The 26,111-nt window shown below is 43.1% G+C and overlaps 1 protein-coding gene across 5 annotated transcripts in view; it reads left to right on the forward strand.

The window, feature by feature from the left end:
• jmjd1cb (jumonji domain containing 1Cb) overlaps positions 1-25,221 on the forward strand; it is a 146,541-nt gene extending 121,320 nt beyond the window's left edge. For 3 of the 5 annotated variants that reach the window (XM_028566974.1, XM_028566977.1, XM_028566978.1), the window contains 21 exons: positions 178-1,165; positions 2,231-2,428; positions 2,834-3,012; positions 3,916-4,078; positions 4,701-7,254; positions 8,214-8,415; positions 11,168-11,382; positions 11,997-12,149; positions 13,291-13,380; positions 13,723-13,847; positions 14,541-14,775; positions 14,976-15,193; positions 15,485-15,841; positions 16,376-16,544; positions 17,267-17,357; positions 17,554-17,684; positions 18,809-18,931; positions 21,243-21,382; positions 21,504-21,671; positions 22,185-22,316; positions 24,225-25,221. In XM_028566974.1, coding sequence (XP_028422775.1) covers positions 178-1,165; positions 2,231-2,428; positions 2,834-3,012; positions 3,916-4,078; positions 4,701-7,254; positions 8,214-8,415; positions 11,168-11,382; positions 11,997-12,149; positions 13,291-13,380; positions 13,723-13,847; positions 14,541-14,775; positions 14,976-15,193; positions 15,485-15,841; positions 16,376-16,544; positions 17,267-17,357; positions 17,554-17,684; positions 18,809-18,931; positions 21,243-21,382; positions 21,504-21,671; positions 22,185-22,316; positions 24,225-24,317 — 6,724 coding nt within the window. In that variant the 3' untranslated portion in view covers positions 24,318-25,221. The remainder of the gene's footprint in view (positions 1-177; positions 1,166-2,230; positions 2,429-2,833; positions 3,013-3,915; positions 4,079-4,700; positions 7,255-8,213; positions 8,416-11,167; positions 11,383-11,996; positions 12,150-13,290; positions 13,381-13,722; positions 13,848-14,540; positions 14,776-14,975; positions 15,194-15,484; positions 15,842-16,375; positions 16,545-17,266; positions 17,358-17,553; positions 17,685-18,808; positions 18,932-21,242; positions 21,383-21,503; positions 21,672-22,184; positions 22,317-24,224) is intronic. The other 2 variants (XM_028566976.1, XM_028566979.1) reach the window with 1 other exon arrangement.
• Positions 25,222-26,111: the final 890 nt, after the last annotated feature.

A 26,111-nucleotide genomic window follows, 5' to 3' on the forward strand; every position in this document is an offset into this window, starting at 1 on the left:
AGCAAGCATTAATGCGGTCACAGCTAATAAGGGACCACTTTGATGGTGATAGTGATATAAATACAATTCATTTTCCCTAAGTTAAATGACACCATATTTCTAAATTCAAAATTTTGGATTTAGATTATTCTGGATGTACATATGTAAAATGAAAAAGAATTCTGTGCTTTTTTTCAGGCCTGTCACATCGATGGTTCAAAATGTGGTGCTGGTGGAGAAGGAGAAAACTGTCCTTCCTTTTCATCTTCATCAACAGCAGCAGCCACAGCATCATCATCATCATCAGCAGGAGCACACACAACAACAGCAGCACTACACATCTATCCACCCCAGCATTAAGAGCCCGTCTCTGTCCGAGGAGACGAGAAAACACCCACAGCATCAACCGACCCCCCACAAGATGAACACAGTCCTCTCCCCTGATTTAACCAAATCCAGAATGAGCCCCAACCCAGCTCAGCTTGACTCCCTCAAACAGAAACCCCAGCACCCCAACAACTCTCAGAGCCATCTCTACCCCAACACAAACCCAGTTGACCTTCTCAAGGCTAAGCCCCACCCGGGCCTGCTGGACATTTCTAAACCTAAACCCAACACCTCCCCCGAGGTCTCTAAACATAAAATACAGAGGTACCCTGATACCTCCCCACCTCTGAGAGGCCGTTTTTTGGCTAAAGTAGAAGCAGCTGAAGCTCCGCGGTCTGGTTTCAAGCCGGTGGCGGCGCGGTCGGAGTCAGGGGGAGTCGGTGCGAGCGTCAGCAGCAGCACCAAGAGTCCTCTGATCATCGATAAGAACGAGACCTTCACCGTCTACAGGGACCCGGCGCTGGTCCGCTCCGACGCAGAGAACTCTGTCTCGGCCACAGTCTCCTCCAACCACGTGGCAGCCTATCTCCACCCCCACCTGCACACCCTTCATTCCCCCTCCCCTCACTCCCCCTGTCTCACTTCCGCATCCCACTCCCACGCCGCCTCCCACCTCCTCGCCCCCCCTCACACCTCTGCCCTGCCACATCCGCATCTTTTACCCCCCGGAGTGCTCCCGGCCATGCCTCCTCCCGCAGCATCTCTCCTCGGGGGCCACCCTCGGCTTGACTCCCCCAGCGGGTTGGGCCACCTTGCCCTGCCTCACGCAACAGCCGCACACCAGCAGCAGTTCCTACAGGTCTGCCTCTAGAAATATTATACAACCTGTGCAAAGTAGAGGGCTCAAAGAGTAGATCCATCTTGCATAGTATCATTTTGCCCAGTGTATGAATGTCCAGGCGTACTTATGTAAGCACACAGTCTTATTCTGTCTGTCTGTCTGTCTGTCTCTCTCTCTCTCTCTCTCTCTCTTTCTTTCCCTGTCGCTTTTGCTCCCTCTCCAGTTTTTCTGCCCTTACTACTTATTTGGAATACCTACAGTATTTGCCTAATCTGGTTATTGTCTATATGTACCATACTTTATTCTGGTCTGAAAGGATTTTTGTATTGAATTGTAAATGTTATATTTGTACCCTATATGTACTTATTTTTTTTGTGTCAGCACTAGGAAAGTGTTTAAAATGGGTCTGAATATTCCTATAATGCAGTGGTTCCCAACCTTTTTTCCTTGGCGCCCCCCCTACTCATGTCTAAGAAAAGCTGAGCCCCCCCGAAACCGAAGTTGAGGTAACTCTCCAGATAGAGCCTTACTTTCTTTTTTGATACAGAGCAGTTATCAGCATGGTTAAGATTCTCCTCCATGTTTCATTTATAAAATAGTGATGCCGTGGCGGCAGGAAAAACGAGGATACAACAAAATACTTTTGTATACATTATATATTGTAGTGTATTATCATAATTTGTTTAACATGTGCAAATATATATATATTTTTTTCCTCAACCTCAAACCAGATAAAGACTTGCGCCCCCCCTGTGATCTTTGCCGCCCCCCCTGGGGGTGCCCGGACCCCAGGTTGGGAACCACTGCTATAATGGATGGGGCCGTGTAAGCAGCCAGACAAGAAAATAAACCATTCATTCATTCATACATACACAGCATTTTAAGCCACACTAGCCAAGACTGTTATGTAATATCCGGCTCTGGGAGTTGAGGTGGGGGGAGGGCAGATGGGGAGGGGGGAGAGGAATGTTTCCTCTTCTCCCACTTTATCCAGTAAGGATATGACAGTTTGAAACTCAACATTATTTACCCCATTCTCTCAAAAAGATAATAAACAAACAAAAAACGTGTCTTGATTTTCAGGGTCAGGGCCCTCCTCCACCCCCTCTACTAGCCCAGGCTCACAGCGGGGCAGCAGGGCTGGGCCTTTACCCCATCCTCTGGCAGTACCCCAACGGAACACCAACCTCCTATCCCCCAGGGCTCAACCTGCCCCCCACAGCTAAGTGGGTCCACCCGGAAAATCCTGTCACCGTGAATTCCGAAGCCTCTCTCAGGAGGGTAGGTGTATGGATTTTGGCTTGTATTTCTGTGTTTTGGAGTAATTGTGCATGCACAGGTGACTGTGTCTCTTTATTTGATAGTTAGCTGTGTATTTGTCTTGGAACAAGGAGAACAGTTGAGGGTGGATTTAGGGAGGGAGGGAGGGAGGGATGAAGAAATTAGATTTTGGCAGGCAGGAGAAGAAGTAGGGAAGGAATGATGAAAAAGCCTCTTGAAACCAAATCAGATGTAGCTGGGCTTTTAAACGAATAGTTCATCTCTAAAATAAATTAATATGATGCTCTTTCAATGATTTAAGATTATTTTCCTGTACTATAACATGTATGACCACATTTTCTGTGGATTCAACATTTTGGTTCATTGATGATATATTTGTGTGATGTGTGTGTGTTATGTGTGCAGAACACAGCCAGTCCGTGGCTGCACCAGGGTGCCGGTAGTGCTGGCGACGGTCTGGGTTTGCTGAGCCACGTTCCCGTTCGGCCAGCCAGTGCCGACGCCCACCGCCCCCCGGTCAAGATCAACACCCACACCCACGCAAGCCCTCCGCTGTCAAAGTCCAGCATGAACGCCCATAAAGAGTGAGTAGAAAGACCAGTAAAATGTAAAGTTCTCCAAGATGCTGGATTGGCTTAAACTACGAATGTACCATCAGTCAGCCGAACACGACTAATGGACCAATTCTTTAAATGTTTGTTTCAGGATATTCAAATAAATTGTTCAACTTTTACCAGATGAAGTTTAAGCCTGTGCTTCCTGACATTGATCTGTTCAGAACATGTAGGTTTTTTTATTTGTGAAAACATTAAAGGTTTCTTTTGTTAAGTGGTTTACTCCATAAGATCTGAACTGTTGAACATGTGAACAGCTAAAACTATGTCCACACATTCACAGAATTAGTTGATGCTCAGCCCAGCAGCCTTAGAAGCTAGTCAGTGAAGACTCCAATGTGGGGATAGTCTCAGCAAAAAACACGGGGTCAGTGGGAAGACGAGGCACTCCTTTTGTCTTAAAGGTGGTTCAAAGAAGCACTCTGGAATTGCTTTGCACATTTGAACAGCATGCCCTTTCCTTTGTAAAGCTGGATGTGTTTAGAGAGCCCACACAGAGCAGTAAGAGAGCTGAGTTAGCCCTGAGACACAGACAGGCAATGCCAGGTCAGTCAGACAAAGTGAAGTGGCACTAATCCAATATTAAAGCAGTTCAGACAGAATGCTCTTTGTTCATTCAGCAGCCTGTGCTCTCCTTATGTAACCACCAGACATTATTTAGACACCACTGAATACCCAAACATACAGCATCGATCCTCTCTCTCATTAGCCTAGTTATGTCATGTTCATTCAAATCTGCTGAACAGCCATTAATACCATAATACCCTGCAGATGGCCCAAACCGGTCTGTACCTCAGTGTAGTTTGACGAAATATATGGTGAGACCTTGTGAACTGTAATCACTTGTTAAATGTTTGATCTCTCTGTGTGCAGAGATGTGGATAAGAAAGGCTTCGTGGACCCAATCAGGACGTTGACATTGGCCCAGCTGAAACAGGAGCAGACAGACAGGAGTCGAACCCCCACAGGGAAAGACGTCCACGTACACCGCCTCTACCTGGACCCCCACTGCAAGGCTCGCCAGGTAAATACACAGGTACACTACTCCACTTAGATATTATTATTATTATTATTAGCAACATTATTATTATTAGTAGCAGTAGGACTAATAGTAGTATTACACAACATGTTTGGCTGTGTGTAAGTGTACTTTTTCATAGATAAGCCCAAATAAACACTTAAAATATATAAAAACATAAAAAATGGATACAAATAATCACACCTACATGAACTGAATATAATCAAAAAGACTGATAGATGTAAAAGATGTAAAAAACTTTGTAGATAGCAGCATGTGTGTGTGTGTGTGTGTGTATATATATATATATATATATATACACACATGCTGATATCTACAACATTTTTATTATTATTATGACATTATTGTATTGATCTGTATGATGGTTTAAAATTACTCATATTGCCAAAGGATCTTTTTCTTTTGAGAAATATTAATCAACCTTTTTTTGAGTCACAGCTGTCCTGGGTGACTCAACTGTCAAACTGGAGATAGACACCACTAACTAGTTGACATCCAGTGTTAAATTATCCGTTCCATATATTGGTCTACATGTAAATTAACTGACCTAAAAAATAATGCAGGAGCGCTGCAATCTGAAAAAAGCGGTACTTAACAGTGTTTGCATTTTCATTTACAGGATGCGGTTCAGGCAGCAGACCGAGCCAGTAAATACAAAGAGGAGAATCGGCAAATCCTGAAAGAGAGCATCGAGGTCGCTCCCTTCACCGCTAAGATCCAGCGCTCCAGTGACCCGGGGATGGATAGGGACCGAGAGAGGAGCAGAGATCCAGCCTTCCCTGTGCGGTTACCAGCTCTTGCCTCCCCAGGCCCCAAGGCCGGCCACATCCTTCCCCACGTCATCCAATCAGAGAAGAGCAATTACTTCACCACACTGTCCAACAGTGTAGTGAATGAGCCTCCAAGACTTTACCCTTCCAAGGAGCTCAGCTCTTACTATGAGAAAGTGTCTGGCGGAGCTCCAGGGGTTGTGGCCAGTGTCGGGGCCAATGTGCCAAGCCAGGGAGCTCTGTCCCTGGGCAGCTATAGCTCCAAAACTTCTCTCTCCAAGCCCCCTCCCCTCATTAAGCACCAGCCAGAGGGAGGAGAGGGTTTAGCAGGAAAAATCACTGAGCAGCTCAGCCAGCAGGTGACACTAGTCCAACAGCAGCATTCGCAACACACAGGTATAGACAGGATAGAACGCCGCAGCCCTGCCATTTCTCCTTCCTCCTCTATGTCTCTGTCTTCCTCCTCAGCACCCAACCACCACCACCACCACCACCACCCCCACCACCAACAACAACAACAGCAGCAGCAGCAGCAGCAGCAGCAGCAACAGCTCAGGGCAATGCCATCTCTCCACCGAGCACCTGTGTTCCATCCGCCCACACAGCACGCACTAGAACGCAGAGAGGCTGCGGAACGGGAGAAGGAGCGGGAGAAGGAAAGAGAGAGAGAGAGGGAGAGAGCAGCTTATGGTGGACGCCTGTCTCCGCCAACACTCACACCCATCCAGCCAGTTAGCTTAGCGGCAGCTGGTAGTAAAACTTCAGCGGAGCAGCAGAAGCCCCCCACGCTGCTGCCGGAACTCAGGGACGTCAAAGGTCATGGAAACGCTGCCGTCGTCACCTCTGTGGCCTCGGCCATCAGTGGGGAGATCATGACTTCATCTACAGACGCATGGAGAGGTGGAGAGATGATTCAGGAAAGACAAGGCTCATTCTCTGGAGAGAAAGGAGTGTCAAGGGGCAAGCCCCAATCCGCAATGGCATCAGTCATTGTGCGTCCATCGACATCTGTTAAGTACGACAGTCCTCCTGGTGCTAACAAATCTGGTGCTATGCTCCTTAAAGAGCTCCCCCAGGGGAGGTTCTACCCATCCAAGCTTCAGGGGGAATGCCTCAGACTAGGGGAGAGTGTTAGAGAAGCTGTAGCTGGCAGGGTTATCCAACCCAACTCAAACCTGGACGACATGTGTGTCCAGTATAAAAATACTTACATGCGTGGCATGCAGGGAACTATGGGGGCCAGTATCACAAACTCTGTGTGCAGGACTGCTATTTCAGCCGCATCAGCTTTTGGCGTACAGAGTATCAGTGGGACAGCCATCTCTGAGCTGGGCTACTCTGTCTCAGCTCGAGGAGAGATCTCACCCCATAGCGCTGGCTTTTGTGGCCGGGTGCTGAGCCACTTAGGACCAGGAGAGTACCAGGAAGGGTTAGGCTCACGCAACACATCACCAGGGGGGTCTCTGCCTCCCTCTAGTCCAGCAGGAACACCCCAGCCTAGTCCAAGCCTCACCCCAACACCTTCCTCCATTTCTGGCTCCAGTCAGCCTTACTCCTCCTCCTTTGTCCACCTTAAGAAGCACAAAGCGGCCTTGGCTGCCGCCCAATCCAGAAGCAACTTCTCCACTGCTCCAACATCCATCGCAACTGGAAACTGTTTCCTACCTGTGGATTCAGTTGACAAAACCCCCATTCACAACTCGCCCCCTCCACCCTCCAGCCAAGCCTCATCGTCTTCGGTCGACAGTAGTAGCGGCAGCTTGGCAAGCGGGAGCACAACAACGGGCAAGTCCAGTCCCCTGCCCAACGGCCAGAGCTCTGGACCAGCCTCAACAAGCAGCGGGCAGTCCATTAACTACCACAAGCTGAAGAAAGCCTGGTTAACCCGGCACTCAGAGGAGGACAGGAACACAACTGCCACTATATGCTCCACCAGTACTAAACCGGAGAAACTGCCCAGCACCACCACCACCACCACCACCACCACCAGCACAAGTAACACCTCCGCCATGGCAGAAATGATCAAACCCTGTACAGTCAATCTCAGCGCCTCCACCTCCAGTGAGGTGGAGATGAGCAAAGAAAGTGCAAGCAAAGTGGAGCGAGAGAGGCAGCTGGAGGAGAAGGGGGGAGGAGTGGAGGAGAGGAAAGCAGCTCCCTCATCAAGGCGAGGGAACAAGCGGTCATACGAGTCGGGTTCCGAGAGCGGGGGAGACGACTCCGACGCCAGTGAGAGCAAAATGGAAGGCAGAGCCAAGCGTCAGCCTAAACCCACCTACAAGAAGAAGCAGAATGATATGGCCAAGAAGAAAGGAGACAACGAAAAGGAGGAAGATGACGTGAAGCCCAATGGCATTTTCAGATCGGCCCGAGAGAAGACTAAACTCAAACTAGCCAGCAGCAGTAAGTCTGACAGCCTTGTCTAAATAAGTTTCCCAGGATTAAACACAGGCTAGCAATATTCTGTGTTAATTGGTCTCTCAGCCCCAAGCCTATTGGTTCCAAATAAATGCATACAGTAAATCTTTTAAAAATGCATCACATATATATATATATATATATATATATATATATATATATATATATATAAATAAAAATAAAAATAAAAAAATAAAAAAAATTTTTTTAAGCTCAGTAATTTTCTAAACAGCTGAAGACTGTAATTTTTAACAATCTTTACTCAAACAGGAGTAAATTTGGTGCTGGGATTGAGTCAAAAATAAACTAAATGTGTGTGTGTGTGTGTGTGTGTGTGTGTTCATTGTAATGAAGAAACATGGCACCCAGTACAACAGTGTGACTCAATGTGTTTTTAGTTTTTGGCACTCTATGGTACAGACCTTTTCTGATTCTGAGGAAGAAGAGCTACAGTATCAGACTTTGATTCACACAATAGTCGTTCATAGATACTGATCATCATACCTACTACGCCTACTGTACACAGCAAGACGTGTCACCTTTTACCCCCATAAACTTTTACATAAGAATTCTTTATGTATCTCTAATTCAGTATTCTTGAAACTTGAATTAAAAAAGAAAAGAAGTGAAAATAGTAGATTTAATCTTCCCACTCCATCTTTATTGCTGCCACAGTGGTGAGAAGAAACCCATTTCCAGAATGATCTTGTCGTGTAAAAAGTAAAGAGTTGATACTGAATTGTTTCATGTACTGTATGTTTGAATGCAAAACTTATTGGATATGTGAAGCTAAAATGTTAAATTTTCTAAGTGTCTTCTGTCTTTTGGTATTTTTTATGTTATGTTTTGATGTCAATGAAACTAAGTTTATAAGCAACTTTTTATTAATTCTCATAAAATGTAGGTAGTGTCAGTAGCTTGATATTGCTCACCACTCTTCTCAGATGGGATCCCCCGCTCTGTCCTGAAGGACTGGAGGAAGGTGAAGAAGCTGAAGCAGACCGCGGAGTCTTTCCTGCAGGATGACTCGTGTGCTGAAATTGGACCCAACCTGCAGAAGTGTCGGGAGTGCAGGGTGGTCCGCAGCAAGAAGGGAGAGGAGCCGACACATTCTCCTGTTTTCTGTCGCTTCTACTATTTCAGACGGTAAAACTTGTCAACTTGACATTATTTTCTTTCCCTAAACGTTTCTGAAATTTGCCGTAATTCTGATGATCTTCACTGTGACTGTTAGAAGTGACTACACTTACAATTGCAGCTGTAATAAGCCCCCAGTTCCTCCTCAAACACAACCTTAGATACTTTGCTCCCTTCATGTAGAGGTCTCTAGACCATGCTCTTTAATTTACAGAGACACAACATGCCCCCATGAGCAAGCACTGAGCAACAGAGGCAAGGAAAACTGCTACTAAGAAACCAGTCCTTACCAGTCTTTTATCCTTTTCTGTAAAGAGAGCAAACCTTGGAGTTCTTGATTTAGAGAGTACATGTCAAAATCGAATAACACAGATGGAGTGTTTCTCGCTCTCGCACACATTTACTGTGAATGCACATTAAACACACACACACACACACACACACACACACACACACACACACACACACACACACACACACACTTGAGTTGGATAAGCAGCAGCTGCAGTCTGGGGTCTAAGAGGGTAAATCTGCCAAAGAGGATTTTCTACTCTATAATCTTTTCTTCGCTGCAGGACTGCTGCTGCTGTGGCAATCCGTCTCCCCCCTTCCCTTCTATTTCTTGCTCTCTCTGTCACCCTATCTCAGCTCCTCCCTGTCTGACCCAGTAGACTGGGAGTTTATAAACCGATTCACCTGAGCTGACTGGGTTGTCTGACGACACCATAGACAAGGGTGGCTTTACAGAGAGATGGCTCATCTAGAAGCCAGTAAATCAATGCATATGCCCTACTTTTTGACACATGAGCATTATATACTCATGAGGATTACTCATGGCCTTTCCCATTTCCTTAATTTCGACCTCCTCGATTCCTCGATACTACGGCTTGTGACCCGGAAATCGTTCTCAGCACGCCATGTTGAAGGACGTCCCAATTCCTAAAATGCACATCGAGGAGTGAGGATCGAGCATCGAGGAGGCTTCTCCTCCGAGTTAAAATCGAGGATACACTGATGTATCCTTGCAGAAGACTTTTCACCCGCTGCATGTAAACATAGAGGCGAGAGAGAGAGAGAGAGAGAGAGAGAGAGAGAGAGAGAGAGAGAGAGTTAATCTTACATTACGGATTGGGCCGGTCAGATTTTACAAATTATTATTCTGATTAATAGCGGGTGGGTAAAATAATACACAATCAACAAGGAAAATATAATTAACGTTCTCTAAAAGATGAGCATATCAGAGCTTCATTTGTAAGATCGTCTGAGAGACGCTCGAGAAACAGCAATTTAACAGGACTATTTCAGAATCTAAAGGTCTAGTTTTGTTTACTCTTTCCAGTTTATTACTACAGTTAATTTTGCTGCTTAAATATCTGACAATATCAATATCATTAAATAAATTGTTATAGAAAACACTATACATTAATACAATACATCATTTAAAAAGCAACGCAGCCTGCAGGGACAGCCGAGGCCAGTTAAACGTCCATGTGGGTCTCTAAATCGGAGAAAATAATTCATTCAGGTGGTTGGAAGGTGGTAGATGTTAAGCTTATTCGGATAAAGAGCCGATCCACGCAGATAGAGTGCGTTTGTGTGTCTATAATATATGCCTAGCCTTTATATTTGTATAGTTCTTTTCATACAAACATTTGTAGTGTTTTAAACTAAATATATAACCATACTGTGTATGTAGGCCATAGACTATTATAAATATACTGTATACAGTAGGCCGTGTGTGTGTGTGTGTGTGTGTGTGTGTGTGTGTGTGTGTGTGAAATACAACAAATAAAAACATTGTCATCCACGAGATCATAAAATGACAGAGATCATAAAATGCAGCGTATGACAAAACCATAGACAGCTGATGCATTGATGTTGCTCGTCATATTTAATTGACAGCTCAGAGGCAGAGCTGTCTCGCGTTTGTTAAATGGCTGTTGCCTCAGCTCCCCCTCCTCAGGGCTCTTCCTTGACTCTTCGGCTTGAATCTCCTGTGGGTGGGACTAAGACGCGAGGAGGGGAATCGAGGAGAGGAATCTGGGATGCACAAAATGGGAAAGGCCCAGAGTATACCCCTCATATAGTAATATTCACAGGTGCCGTCTCCACTGCATCCTTTGAATATGCAGCCGGTGTAAGGATTGTTGGAACTGTGTTTTGCACTCTTTGTGACTTCCAGTGGCTGCAAGATTTTGAAATGAAATATAAATATGGGATGAGCAGGACAGCAGCACACATATTTATATTTCATTTGAAAATCTCGCAAGTACTATTTTTTGTGGTGGAATTTGTCAAATTTCTGTCAGATACAGCATTATAATCTGTATCGGTCAGACAACTACAGAGTGGTGATGTAAGTTGACAAACGCAGCAGCTACATCCAATATTTACCACAGTTTGACTGGTGATGTTTCTCAATCTCCCTTTCTGGCAGCAGAATAGTCATTTTGCCTTTCCTATTTTTTATGAAGAAAAAGTAGCCATACAGTCGGTCTGCTTGGCGTCAGCTGGAAATGTAATAAGGTGTGTAGCACTATTAGCTTTTCCAATTGAGCAGCACTGTGAGGGCTTAAATATTCAAACAGCAATTTAAACAGCATACAAACGTGTGTTGTGGTGCATAAAGAGGCTTTCAGTCATCTCCATCATGCTGTATGAGTCCCGAGTTGATATTTTTTATTATTATTTACGAAGGAGGCTTATCATATTTATCGACTTGTGTAATTTGTGTGCTAAAAACCCGTTTCCTCCCATCCAGGCTTTCCTTCAGTAAAAATGGAGTCATCCGGATGGATGGCTTCTCCACTCCGGACCAGTTTGATGATGAAGCACTGGCCCTGTGGGTCCCTGGGCTGATGGAGGAGAGCCACCTGGACCAGACCACAGCCAAGTACATCCTCAGCTTCATAGGAGACAAGTTCTGTCAGATGGTTGTGACTGAGAATACTGCAGCCACCTGGGTCAAGAAGGATGGTAAGCTGTCACACACTACGTTTACATGCACACCAATATTCCGCTATTATTATTACGAATATGATACAAGTCATGTAAACCGCATATTCCAGTTGGATATTCCTAATAAGGCCTTTTTCCAAATATAGCATTTTCCTATTAAGACGTGGGATATCGCGGTATTATTCGGGTTTTAGAGGCATTCTTTGGACATTTATACAGCACATTTGGAATATGCATCTCAATCAGGATTTTTACCACAGTTTACGGCCTCTTGCCTGTTTACGGTTTATGGTCAGCTCTATGCGTTGCTATGGTTGCTGTACACAGACCAACCAGCCAACAGTTTGCAGGTCTGCAGACCCGATAAGGAGAAACACTGCTACGTTTAAACATTATCAAAGACTTGGATAGCAACAGATTTTTGGATAAATACACATCGCTATGCCGACCTTTTCAAGAAGCTGGTTGAAGGAATGAAAGAGGGACGCTGTGTTCACACGGTCCAACAAGTCTTTCATTAGCCATGTAAACAGCTTCTTTTTTGGAATAAGGGCAAAAACCTGAATATTAGTCACTGTAATTAAATAACCCTAAGTATGTTTTTAAACAAATCCCATTTTTGTGTGTTTCAGCCAAGCTGGCGTGGAAGCGAGCGGTGAGGGGGGTGAGGGAGATGTGTGACGCATGCGAGGCAACACTCTTCAACATCCACTGGGTCTGTCAGAAATGTGGCTTCGTTGTCTGCTTGGACTGCTACAAGGCCAAGGAGAGAAGGAGCTCCAAAGGTCAGTTGTGTGTATGTTTGGACAGCCAAGTGAGAGGCTAGGCGAGCAGGCTAAACAGGGATTCTTGCATGCACTCATATCTCAGAAAGCCAGTGAACTGACTGCTACCAGTCCAGCCAGGATAAACCCCACATCAAAGGTAGTCTCAAAGATCATACAGCGAGTCTAAAATGTCAAGTTGGACTTACTTCTTTAGAACAATTTTTTTTGTCCTGTACTTTTCCTTTTTTTTACTGGCATCCTGGCTTGGTTCAGGTTCCAGACCCCCAACAATGTTTTTATACAACAAAAATTGGAAACCTAAACACAAAATCTGAGCCTGAACACTACCTGACAAATACTTCTGTTAAACTGTTGAGCCAAAGTTCTTTTTTTGACTTGTTTGCGGCACGCAAACATGTATTTACAGTAACCAGACTATTACAATGCAAATACACAAGTACAATTTCCTGCATAACCTTTCCCAAGGTAACCGGTTTCCTTATGTGCATGTAAACATAATGCTTTTGTATGCAAGCTACATCTGTTATTCATGTAAATCAGCATTTAGTGAAAATAAAGTTCAAGAACCACTGATCTTATTTAGTAAGTAGGAGAATGCATTGCCAGATTCATTTCTACAGACAGTGAAGAACTGAACAGCACTGACATCATAGAACTCTCAGTTTTCACCTCTCAAAAAATTTAACTACACGTCGCGGCGATGCACGTCGCTCAGCCATGGCTTGGTAGCGTTGCAAATCCCCCCCCCCCTCTCCCCGACTCATTTCCTGGTTCTCCTTCTCCATAAACAACATGAAATCAAGGAGAGGGTTAACTTCTCCTGCTCAAGATTTCCCACCGTGGTCGGAAAGAACAGGGGAGACACTGTGGTTCTCTCACTAGGACTCTAGAGTCACTACTCACTCCAAAGCTAATCGCCGTCACTCTTTCACTCACTCTACCACACTCCCCACGCACACACACATGCTGGCCCTGCTATTAGACTGATGCACACACCAAGTATAAACTTCAGGCCACTTACGTAGGCTATGGAGAAAGCTCTGCGTGGATCCTCCGAAGAACCATAAATCATTCTTAACACAATTGTATGATAATTGTTTATACAGCAACTGACTTGTGTCTCTCTTTCTGTGATCAGATAAAGAACTATACGGCTGGCTTAAGTGTGTGAAAGGCCAACCCCACGATCACAAACACCTGATGCCCACACAGATCATACCTGGCACAGGTATAGTACACACTCTACGTCTCTTTATCTTTCTGTTTACACCGTGTCTGCATTCCATGGTCCTCTGTATCTCTTTGCTGCTTTGTCTTGCCATTTCTTGAACACACATACAGTAGACTAGTGTGTCGCTGATGGGTTAAAGATTGATAGGGATATTTTTGGACTGAAGAAGCCAACAAAAAGAAACATGTTTTGTTGTTTATTTTGGGTGATGAGCTCAACCAGTGGCAGGCATTGTGTTACTGCATTAATGCAGTAACTACTGGACCATGTTCCATTTTAATGACGCTCCAGGTTTTTTTTTCTGAAATGTTTAAATTCCGCCCCGTCTTGATGTTTCAGTGCTGACAGAGTTGGTGACTTCCATGCACTCTCTGAGAGAGAAACACAACATCAAATCCCACTGCCCCTGCACCAACAAGCAGAACCTCCTCACCAAACTACCAGCCACCAACGGAGTCTCACAGGTACTACGGACTATTCCAGCTCCTGGGCTAGGACGCTGTGTCACAATTATTTATTATTTTATTATAATTAACGAATATGTCTGTTGTTGAGGGCCGTAACAGATGTTATGATATTAGGTCTTAGGTACTGTACCACGAATGGCAGGTTGACTCAATGTAAGTCTTTTATTCAACCAACAGGGCAAAACTGTATCAGCACAAGTCAAACATGAGTAACCAACATTTAAAATAACATTTAATAACTAAATTTAGTTTTGCCCTGTTGTGTGAACAGCCACTGTAACTTAGAAATACATTACAAATGATTTGATGAGTCTCGCTGCTTGCAGTGTTGTTATTGATGCTTTAATGTGCCATTATCCATTTGGAGCAGAGGGGACAAATGAAGGCAATTAACAGCTAAAACACCAATACACTTAGGTGTAAACAAGTTATGAAGTTTTGAGTTTGCATTTTATTAGCTTTATACATGTATACATTTAAAATATGTCTGTGAATTGGATTCATAGAGTACTGAATACATCAGGTACAGTAGTTGTTATACATGTTGTAGTACAGGATCTGGAGGATGAGCACTTGAAACTTTTTTAAAGTAGGAAACTTTATCACAGTTTCGAGTAACTTTTTACCCTCTCTAACCCATTGTCAAGTTTGATCTTCTGTTAACCTTTAACCATCACCTTTCTCTGCCAGGTTCTGCAGAACGTCCTGAACCACAGTAACAAACTGTCCCTGGTGAAAGCTGAGCCGGGCTCTCAGCAGAACTCTGACCAGGGAGGAACCAAGGCGGAGACTAACGGAGGGCGCGGTGGAGGAAGCAGTCCAGGCAGTGACGCAGGAAGTGCTCCTGTCACCCCGCCTGAGTCCCAGTCCCCTCTGCACTTCCTGGCTGACCTGGCAGAGCAGAAATCCAGGGAGGAGAAGAAAGGTGAGGGGAAAGAAAGCCATGAGGTAGTAGAGGGATTATGGATTGTATTAGGTTGTAAAGTTGTAGTCAGTACACTTGCAATCATTCAATATTATTTAAGGTTTCTTCTAAATTATCCTGCTCTCTAATGATGTCATTATGTATATTTCACCTCCAGATAGTGTATAGTTAGTAACCTCTTCCTCTGCTTTTTCTAACAGAAAACAAGTCTGTGCTGCTTGGTAAATCGGTCCAGGAAGACAAGGACGGGGACAGCCTGGAGGTCCTGCAGCAGTGTAAAACCACCTCACTGGTGGCGAATAGTACAGAGCATGGCTCCACACTCAGAGATCTGCTCACCACCACAGCAGGGAAGCTGAAGCTGGGCTCCACCGATGCAGGAATTGCCTTTGCACCAGTCTACTCTACTGCGTCACAGGTACACACAGTGGCACGTTTATGATGTAATGTTGAACATTATTGGTTTGTCGCTGTTTCATCTGCTTTGCTGCCTAGGTAAAGCATACCCCCACCTGAGTGGTGCTGTAAATCAAATGTGTGTAATATATACACAAATATAATTCATTCTACAAAGGCAGCAACATCATTACACATATGTACCACCTAGTCCTGTCAATACACACTGCAAAGTTCAGCTTCAGTTTTCCAAATTTTGAAAGAAATCTTTTTAAAATATAATTTCTTCCTCTTGCTTCCTCTCTTTCTATAGACTGGGAAAGGTGGGAGGACCATGCCCAATATCCTTGATGACATCATTGCTTCAGTAGTTGAGAATAAAATCCCTGCCAGCCGCCAGAGCATCACCACCAAACTGTCAATTAAGCAGGAGCCTGTCGCCCCAAGCAACAACAACAACAACACCATCTCTGTCCCTGCTATTACTGAGGATGCAAAACCAGACAGGAAGAAGTCAGCGCATGTAACTACAGCAGTGCCAGAAGAATCAACCAATCAGTATCCAGATATTCCCCACTGCTGGTTAAACAACAGACGGTTACTGTGGCTCAAAGATCACAGCAACCAGAACAACTGGAAGCTGTTCAGAGAGTGCTGGAAACAAGGACAGGTACGCATCAGTCCTACTTGCACTAGCAGCAGTAGTAGCCATTATAGTCTATATCCACGACGTTCCACTGCCGCGATTGCTCCGGTGCTGCCAGAAATTCCACCAGATGTCCTTCTTTTCGGCCAGATGTCTGTTTCCTTCAGTTTTCTTTGTGTTGTAATTTTAAACTCCGGTGGATTTGTGAGGACTATGGTTAACTGCTCCTCAGATCTCTGCAGGGTAAATCCAGACAGCTAGCTAGACTATCTGTCCAATCGGAGTTTTCTGTTGCACGACTAAAACTACTTTTGAACGTACACATGTTCCACCAAAACAATTTCCTTCCCGAGAGAGTGCAGAGGCACTGTGGCTCCGTCCGGTGCTTAGCACCACCCAAGACGATTGTGATTGGTTTAAAGGGTTAGGGTCTGCCCCACCAGACCCTGGGGCCTGGCAATGCAAGACTATAGCCATAGTAACAGTGCTGTATCAATAGCAGTTAGTAAAGTCATTAGTGATAATGACAGCCATGTGAATGGTTTTGTGTTTGTCCAGCCTGTGTTGGTGTCAGGGATCCATAAGCGACTGAATGGTGGCCTGTGGAAAGCTGACTCCTTCAACCAGGAGTTTGCAGACCATCAGGGAGACCTCCTGAATTGTAAAGACCAGGTTGTGTCCAACTCTGGGATCAAGGAGTTCTGGGACGGATTTGAGGACATCACTAGTGAGTTCATGTCCACCTGGTTTCACCGTTTGATTGATTAGAAAGCTGCTTACACACTAGGGCTGGGTATTGTCACTGATTTCCTGAATCGATTTGATTCCGATTCACAAGCTCCTGATTCGATTCACGATTTGATTCAATAACATTTTGATAAGAGATATTTCATTTGCAAAACCTATTTTACTTGGATATGAAAGAGATTCTACAACTGTACAAGGTTCCCTCTAACCCGTTTTATTATTAAAAGTATTAATGTTTACATTAAGAATTAACCCCCAAGGCAGTCACATTAATGTTCTTTTTATTTAACATGAACATATTACAGCAGTCAACCCAATAAAGTGCAACTCTACAGACTCTTGTATACTCTAGTTGAGTATTGAGTGACATTTCATTCAGATATATTGAGATGAGAGTCCAAGGGACCCCTTTCATAATTGCCATGCCAGTTTTCTCTCGCCATAATGTATCTTTGGAGTGTTTTTTAACCCCCTCTCCCACTTCATAGTTGGTACTTTATATCTTCTAGAGTCATATGATACAGACAGAGATTGATTCTGGATTTTTTGAATCAATACTGGATCATTCAAATGAAAATGAAAAACCCAGCCCTATTACACACATCAGTGACATGAGAGGATGTCACCATGAACCAGAAAACAGTGATAATTATTTAACAATAACAATTATAGATTCAAACTAAAGTCTTCTTACCGGTTCAGAGCGGCCCAAGTCCAAGGATGGAGAACCTATGGTCTACAGACTGAAGGACTGGCCGTCTGGTGAGGAGTTCATGGCCCTCATGCCCTCAAGGTACACATACATGATACACACCTAAACAACTTAATATCACTCTGGTACCCCTGTGCTGTTGAATCTCAAGCTTTACAACCAAAAACATAAATGCAAACCGTTGCTAAAAATGCTCATGATAATAATGCATTTCTTGAGCAGAGGTCTTAAGATTGACAATGATTGTGAGCGCATCTAAAAGAGGTGTTTTTTGCAGGTATGATGACTTGATGAAGAACTTGCCCCTGCCAGAGTACTCAGATCCAGAGGGCAACCTCAACCTGGCCTCCCACCTGCCATCTTTCTTTGTCAGGCCAGATCTGGGGCCGAGACTCTGCTGTGCCTACGGTACGGAGGACATTTTACACCAGCAATGATTACACTAAACAAAAATGAACTGCTTTTTGTTTTTAAAAAACCCTTGTGTGGTCTTCCCATCGACTATGAACTTGTTCGTCTTCCAGGTCAAAATTGAAAATGTTGACGTTTTTGTCACTTTTTTTGATGCTTTTGACGCTTTCTTTTTCTAAATGAAAAGCTTAATGTTAAATCGAAATCTGAAAGGTGAATCTTAAAATGTCAATGTCAAATGTAAAACATAAAATACAAAAGATAAAATGTCAAATTGAAAATTATAAAGGGGAAAGGCTAAAATAAAATGATTTATTTTTTTCTATTTGAGATTTTAATTTAAGTATTTCCATTTAAGCTTTTACATTTTACATTTAATTATGGCATGATTTTTCCTAGTAGTGTAGTAAAATAATACTATTTTTAATTAAAATAATACAATTTTTAATTTGATCTTGCTTCATTTTCTCTTTGGACTTTCAATTTGAATTATGAATAAATATTCCCTCCATATTTTTGGGCAATTTGGTTGAAAAAAAAAACATATTTCTGTATTAAAAAAATTTGAAAATGGGTCAAACTTGACCCGGGCAAAACACCACGGTTAAACAGGCATTTAGTTCAACAAGGGTTTTTATGGCTGTCTGATTTTGTGTACCCATGTTTTTCTTTATATTCCTTTGTCTTTTATTCATGGCATTTCATTTTCTTGTGAAACACTTTGTGATTTTTATCTGTGAAAAGTGTTGTATAAATCAACTTTATAAATGAGTAGTTTACCAAGTTGAGAGTATTCGTAGCCCTGCTCTACGTTGTCAAATCTGGCGTGACTGATGCTGTACATATACAGTACGTACATCTGACAAACATCTGGATACTGGGTTTGACCTATTGGTTGATTGAACTATCAAATCATTGTTCTCCTCATATACACCTCAAATACATGACTGTAGTTGACAATGATTTGATAGTTATCTGATCACCAAAGAGAGTACATTTTCTACTGTTGCATTATGTACACCCTTTAATGTTGCTGTCCATATGTTTCCATTTAAAATGCTCTGCAGATAGAATCCTTCTCTGCCCTTCTTCTTATGATTCAGTTGTGTGTCTCCCTATAGGTGTAGCTGCTTCTCAGGACCAGGACTTTGGGACTGCCAACCTCCATGTGGAAGTCTCTGATGTCGTCTCTGTGCTGGTCTATGTAGGAGTAGCCAAAGGCAATGGAGTCCTGTCCAAAACTGGTAAGGCTTACACGAGTCAGTTAAATGATCAACTTAAACTAACAACAAAGTATTCTCAATAACCATGTACAAGAGGGAAATGATAACAATGAAGAGAGAGGAGAAATGAACAAAGGAAGCAGACTGGGTTGAGAGAAAGGTGTTAGACCTCATCCGCCCTCTTAATCTAAATAAGAGTAGCCAAAGACAGTGATGTCCTATCCAGTGGCGTTAGGAAAATACGCCGCAGCTAAATACTGCTGTCAGCACTCATTGGGACTGCTGAATCTTGTAAACGTTTTCAGCTACATTCTACAACCATAGTATGTACCTGAATAACTGTTACCTTTAGACCACTGTTCTCCTCCTCCCCACTCACCATAATTAACACCGGGATTCACAAACAAACTCTGAGGGCCAGATGTACGTACATTTGCGAACGTAGTTTTATCAGCGCCATGGCCAACCCGCAGAAAGCGCACGCTGTGATACTTCAGCTTACGTCGTATTTACCAAACCTGCAGTTCATCGGGTAATCAGCGCCTTTCTCCGCCCACTATACCGTAGATTGCGCTGTAGCAAAGCGTTAGGTACTGGTGCTATGATACGGCTGAGTGCAGACTGCCATATTCCCACTGCTGATGCTATGACTGTTTGAAATGATCCTGATCCCAATATTTGTAACGTAGCGAGGAGTTTAACAACTGCTGGAATGGAATGTGAAAGCCGAGTCGGAGATTCAATGTCATCTTTGATTTCTTCCGGTAACTGTAATATTGCATGGCTGCTTAATCTGTAACGCTTCATGATTTTGTGTTCACTCAACTGAAAAAGTGTGATCCTTGTGGCAGCTCGTCCCCTTGGCCTATGTCTTTGTCTTGCTCAGATTACTGCCGCCATTTCACCATGAGGTATATGCCAGGAAACCCGCTTCCTGGTTTACACCTGCTTTTAAGAGGCGGAGAATTTTCACCGCAAAATAGAGGCGCGCTTTCACAGGCGTTTTTTGTACATACAGCGGAATACATAATTAGGCACACTTTACGCTTCCCCTCCCATCGCTTTATGGGAAACTCCCACTTTCCCCTTCACCCTCCCATGAATGTATATGGATGACATGGAAAAGCACAATTTGCCATTTTCAGTTCCTGCGACAGGCAGTCTGCTCTTTTACCTCAGTGCGGCCTGTTTGTACATACCTCGCCATGCTTTTACATGCACGTTGCGAAACAAATACGCCTAAACTGGATGCAAAGGCGTTAGTACATCTGGCCCTGAATCTCATCACTCGTCGTCCTTGGAAATAATACTTGTCTTCAAAGAGTTTAATTAACTTAACCCTATTAACACTATAACCTTTGTATATACTGTTGTGGACTTGCTGATTTAGGTGTGTTTATGGGTCTGTGTATTAGAGTAACAGAAAGTAACAGTGTTCTACTGACTAGTCCTTAATGAAAGAAACATGAGAAGTTGGAACACAAAAAAACACAATTAAGTACTAGCTAGATTGTCGAAATAGCATTCTCAGTTTCTTCTGGTGTTCTCTTTTTTTGTAGCCTTGCCTTACTAGAAAACATCTATTTTATGAGTCAATATATCAGGCAATGTGGCTGTAGTTTGAATCATCATATAAGTAAATATGAACATTTAGAGATTGAAAAAAGTTACTGTTCATTTCCAGACAACAATTAACATTTGGAGTAAAGTACACTATACAGTTATGTTTGTGTATTATGGCTCCTTACAGTGGTGGAAGAAGTATTCAGATACTTTACTAAAGTACTAGTGAAACACTGTAGAAATACTCTGTTACCAGTAAAAGTCCTGCATTGAAATTGTTACTTGAGTAAAAGTATGTTAGTATCGTCAGGAAAATGTACTTAAAGTATTAAAAATAAAAGTACTCCATGCAGAAAAATCCTCCCATTTCTATCCAAACAGTTCTGTCAATCAACTGTTTAATCAGCTAATCATTTCAGTTTAATTTATAATAAAACATTATATTTTATAAACTACATGTGTTTTGTGTGCAGAAATCTTAATTTGTAAAGTAACTAGTAACTAAAGCTGTCAGATAAATGAATAAAATGAATTCAAAAGTAATGGAAAAGTAGAAATGAATTAAAAATCTGAACAAAAGACACGAAAGTCAGACATGCTAAACACATGAAAGACATTAAAAACTAAACAAAAACAAGTTTAAAAAAAATGAAAATAATAATTCAATGCAGCCTTAGAAACGTGTACGTGTGTGTGTGTGTGTGTGTGTGTGTGTGTGTGTGTGTGTGTGTGTGTGTGTGTGTGTGTGTGTGTGTGTGTGTGTGTGTAGGAGTGTTGAAGCGCCTGGAGGAGGAGGATCTAGATGAGGGGGTTCGAAGAAGGCTCAAAGACTCCAGTGAGACCCCCGGGGCTCTGTGGCACATCTACCTCAACAAAGACATGGACCAAGTCCGAGAGTTCCTGTATAAGGTCAGTACTCTGATGAAGAGGGTTCACATGAAAATGCAGTAAGCTGCAGTAGTAATATTGACCTCACTAACACCTCTCTCTTCCCCCACTCACTCACCAACCACCACCTCGGCTCTGTAAGGAGCAGGGATTGGACGTGTCAATGGACCAGGACCCAATCAGAGAGCAGGGCTTGTACCTAAGCAGGAAGCAGCGTCAGCGGCTGCTGGACGAACACGGAGTCCAGGGCTGGACTGTAGTTCAATTCCTGGGAGACTCTGTACTTATCCCAGCAGGAGCCATGCACCAGGTATATAGAATGTTCATAACACAGACACACACGCACGCACGCACACAGACACACACGCACACACACACACTATCCTTTAAACAGTAAAACTGTGTTCAGTTCTGATGCACAACACTTGATTGGCTCATAGGCACTTCAGGTACTGCACATACAGTTTGAAACGGGAGCTTCTGTTCTAGCAGAATGCACACCACAACACTGACATAAATATACATATGAATAAATAAAATAATTTCCAATTTCCATTCCCCCCTTTCATCAACCTAACACACACACAAACACACACATTGTTGATTATTTCATGGGATTTATTGAAAATAATTTATATAAATATATATATATATATATATTTTTTTTTTTTTTTCATTATAAACTGTTTTTTTTTTTTTCTGCACAACCTCACAGTGCTGTAGTTCAGTTTTCATACCTAAAGAAGATGACAGGACCCTTTGATTGTGTCCACTACTATCAGTCACGTCCTCACACCCTGTCCCTGTCCTGTCTGTCTGTCAGGTCCAGAACCTCCACAGCTGTGTCCAGGTCATCAATGACTTTGTGTCTCCCGAGCACGTGGCCAACTCCTTCCACCTGACCCAGGAGCTCCGGCCCAATAAAGAGGAGGTAAACTACGAGGATAAACTACAGGTAATGGACCACAGCTCAATCCACTGTCAGTGAACACAACATTGTTAGAACCCTTTTCTAATGTATGATGACTCAGCCTTTTTATATGTATGTATATATATATATATATATATATATATATATATATATATAAGATTATAGGCAACATGTGTCACCTCTGTCACTGATTCAGTGTCAGCCTCTCTACTTCCTGTCTCCCTCGCTGTAGCGAGCCTTTCACTTTTCTTTAGTGTGTGTGTGTGTGTGTGTGTGTGTGTGTGTGTGTGTGTGTGTGTGTGTGTGTGCGCGCGGTATTTAAACAAGGACAGACAGACAGACAGCATGGCAGAGTGAGTCATCATCAGTGATGTTCTGTGGACATTGATTCCCTCCGCTCCTAACACACTCCACACACACTCATTCTGCCAATTGACAGGATTGAAAATGAGGTGTGACTCACCATCCATCTTGCGCCTGTCTGTCTGTACTCCGGCCGTGTTCACACTGACAGACTGCAGGCTGGGAAAAAAGCTGGAGACCAGCTCTGTCTGGTTCTACTTTTCAAGACATGATGAGCAGCGGATCAGTGGAGGAGAATTCTGTTGAGGGACCACAGTACAAAGAGAGAACCCCCCCCCCCATCAGCTGGTTTGAGCCGGTTCGGACCACCGCAACTTTTCCCCGCAAAGTTCTAAAACGGTTTCATCTCAAACCGGGCTTCAGTCACCTCCATGACCTGGATTCTTCTACTCGAGTCATCCTGACAGTTCCAAACTTTTTCCATATTGCAGTGATGGCGTCTCCTGAGAGTTTTCAATGGTTTATCAATTTGTTTAAATATATTTCCCCCAGATCTATGCCTGAGCACAGCTCGTTCTCACACAGTGATGTGGGAGTGTGTGAAAATGTCTGAGTACTGTGTGTCCCTCTCAATAATGCCATAGTTGCACTAAAGTCACATCCTAGATGCATCTCAAGAAAGGCGAAACAAAACCAGTCTGCATCTGAGCTCAGTTTAGAGTGTCACACTAAATGATCTGAATCCATATTTAGATGAGTTATTTCAATAGGAGGTGTTCATTGAAACTTTAACCACTCTTGTATTTCTGGTTCTTTGTTGCTGTGTGTGTACTTTCCTCTTCCCACAGATAACTATAGGACATATACGGTTAACTGTCAGAATTTAGTGTCAGTGAACTTTATTACATTAAGTTTGTAATTAGCAATTATAAATTCAATTTCATGCACAAGATAAGATATCCACTTGATGTGTCTAACTTGGCTTTTAGCTTCAGATAAATCTTTGAATGCATTTTCACACAGAACGTGGACTGTGGATTTTGTGTTATCACTTATCACGTTGGATATGCATTATGACGGGATTCTTCATGGCCAGTGTGGAAACAACAATCAAAACCTGTTTCAGTGTTCATACATGAAATGTAACCCTATCCTTTAAACAGTTAAACTGTGTTCAGTTCTGATGCACAACACTTGATTGGCTCATAGGCACTTCAGGTACTGCACATACAGTTTGAAACAGGAGCTTCTGTTCCAACAGAAGGAGCACCACAACACTGACATTAGTAATTAAGGTCAAGGTCAACTCTTATTATCCCAAAATAGGGAAATTTGGGTGGTCAAGGTGCAGATACACATAACAGTCATAAAAAAAAATAAAAATATAAATATTCCACATGCCATTCCCCCTTTTATCAACCTAACACACACCCACACCCTCCCTCTGACATACAGTACACTACCACAGACACACATAAGTGTGCACACACACCGAGCACTTCCAGGTACCCTCAGCATACATACACACACACTTCTACTGCGATGTGGGCTACATGATGAGATGAGAACGTGAACAGCATTATAATCCCCTCTGAAATGAAACTGTTCTCTCTCCCCCCTCCCACTCAGGTGAAGAACATTCTGTACCACTGTGTGAAGGAGGTGGTGAGCTCCCTGAAGAGGGCCAGCGATGAGGAAGACGATGAGGAAGAGAACTCATGACCCCCCACCCTCAGCATGGTCCTCACCTTCCAGGGAGGGACACGACTCCCATCAGCACCGAGGACTGTGCCACGTGACCGGGTCAGAGCTGGTCATGTGACCCAGAAGAGCCGCATCACACAGCCAGGTGGCCAGTGAGAGGCCGGCCCACCTCTATCATCCCTTCCGAACCTTCAGTGCCAAGAGGAGACAAAGACAAGACCAGAGGGGCCACTGGACTGACAGGGATTAAACTTCAACTACCACACCTCTTTGTTGTTTCATAGACTCAGAACACAAGGAGGACAGAGGCATTCTGGGAAACAGAGGACAGTGTGAAGGTTGGGAGCCTTATGAAAGCCACTACGCTGGAGTGAAACAGCTCTACAAGCCCCCACTGACGCAAAACTCTTTAGTGTGACTGATGGTGCATCCTGTGAAGATCCAGTTTCCATGGAGACTGCCCTGTAAGCTGAAGTTGACAGGTTGGATGGCAGCAGCAGTGCTGATGGAGACCCTGAGCCCCCTGCTGCTCTCTCACTCTGATCTCTGTGGATTATAAAGGCCAGGAAGGTTTAATCCCTGTCTGTAGCAGCAGCCAACGCGTCTTGGACAGAAGATTTCGCTGATTACATCAGCATCACCAGCAGCAAGCAGCATCAGAATCCAAACTGTCCTCTCTGCTGTTTGAAAAAAATCTCGAAGAAAAAAACAAAAGATTTGAGGGAGAAAAAAAACACAACGAGAAATCTCAGAAGTTTCAGCAGACAGTAAGCTCTGCTGTGCCCTCGTTTGTTGTTCCGTCTGTAATTTGTCTGTTCTCGTCCCTTTTTTTCCTAGTTCTATCTGTCTGTTGCTGTTTTTTTTCATCATTTTCTTTTTCATACGAACATTGTTTTATTTCCTCTGTGAAGATGTATTTATTTTATAGCTGTATGATATGCGATGTTATTGGGGAAAAAAAGCATTAATGTAAATGTGACTTGTACAGTTTCTTTTTTTCTTTCTTTTAGTAAGTGGTTTTCAGTTGTAATACGGCTCTACTGTGATGGAGGACCCACACACACACACACACACACACACACACACACACACACACACACACACACACACACCAGCTAATGCCTGTAACTTTGGGAAATGTTGATGCTCTACAGTCCTCATGCCATAAATACATTTTTTGAAAATGAACTGCCAAACTATTGTAAAGACTATGTAAAGTTGCATTATGTAAAGAAAGAACAAAATGGCTTATACACTTCAGCATTTTATGAAAAAAAGTATTTGTTGTAATATTGAGACATTTACAAAAAAGATGTAATTTATTTAAGAAAATAATTAATTGTCTTGTTTTTTTTGTTTAGTTAAGATTTACTATGGTGAACCTTTGAAGTTAAAAGATAAAATAATGACAATGTTTACTATAATGTGTAAATATATACATATATACATTCACTGAGGTATTTTTTTAAAACATGGCTTGCTTCAATTTCAAATTTTAAAGTGCAAGTGTTACATGCTTTGTACATTGAAGTTCAAAAGGGTTTTACATTTTCCATTAAAATGGATTTATCAAACGCTTGGTGTTGTGTTTGGATTCCCACTCTCCTGGAATATGGAGACTCGAGTAGGGCTGGCTACCCAATTCAATACTTTTTAGACACTGACCAAATTGCCTGTAAAGTATTGATTATAGAAAAATACCCGTCATTCAAATGGTTCCAACCAAATTCTTTGGTGATTTCTTTAGTATATTGGTGGATGAAAGAAGACTGAAAAATGACTTAACTAACCAGAATGTTTTAACTCATGGAT

Source organism: Perca flavescens, chromosome 21 (assembly GCF_004354835.1).
Source record: "Perca flavescens isolate YP-PL-M2 chromosome 21, PFLA_1.0, whole genome shotgun sequence".
NCBI lineage: Eukaryota > Metazoa > Chordata > Actinopteri > Perciformes > Percidae > Perca > Perca flavescens.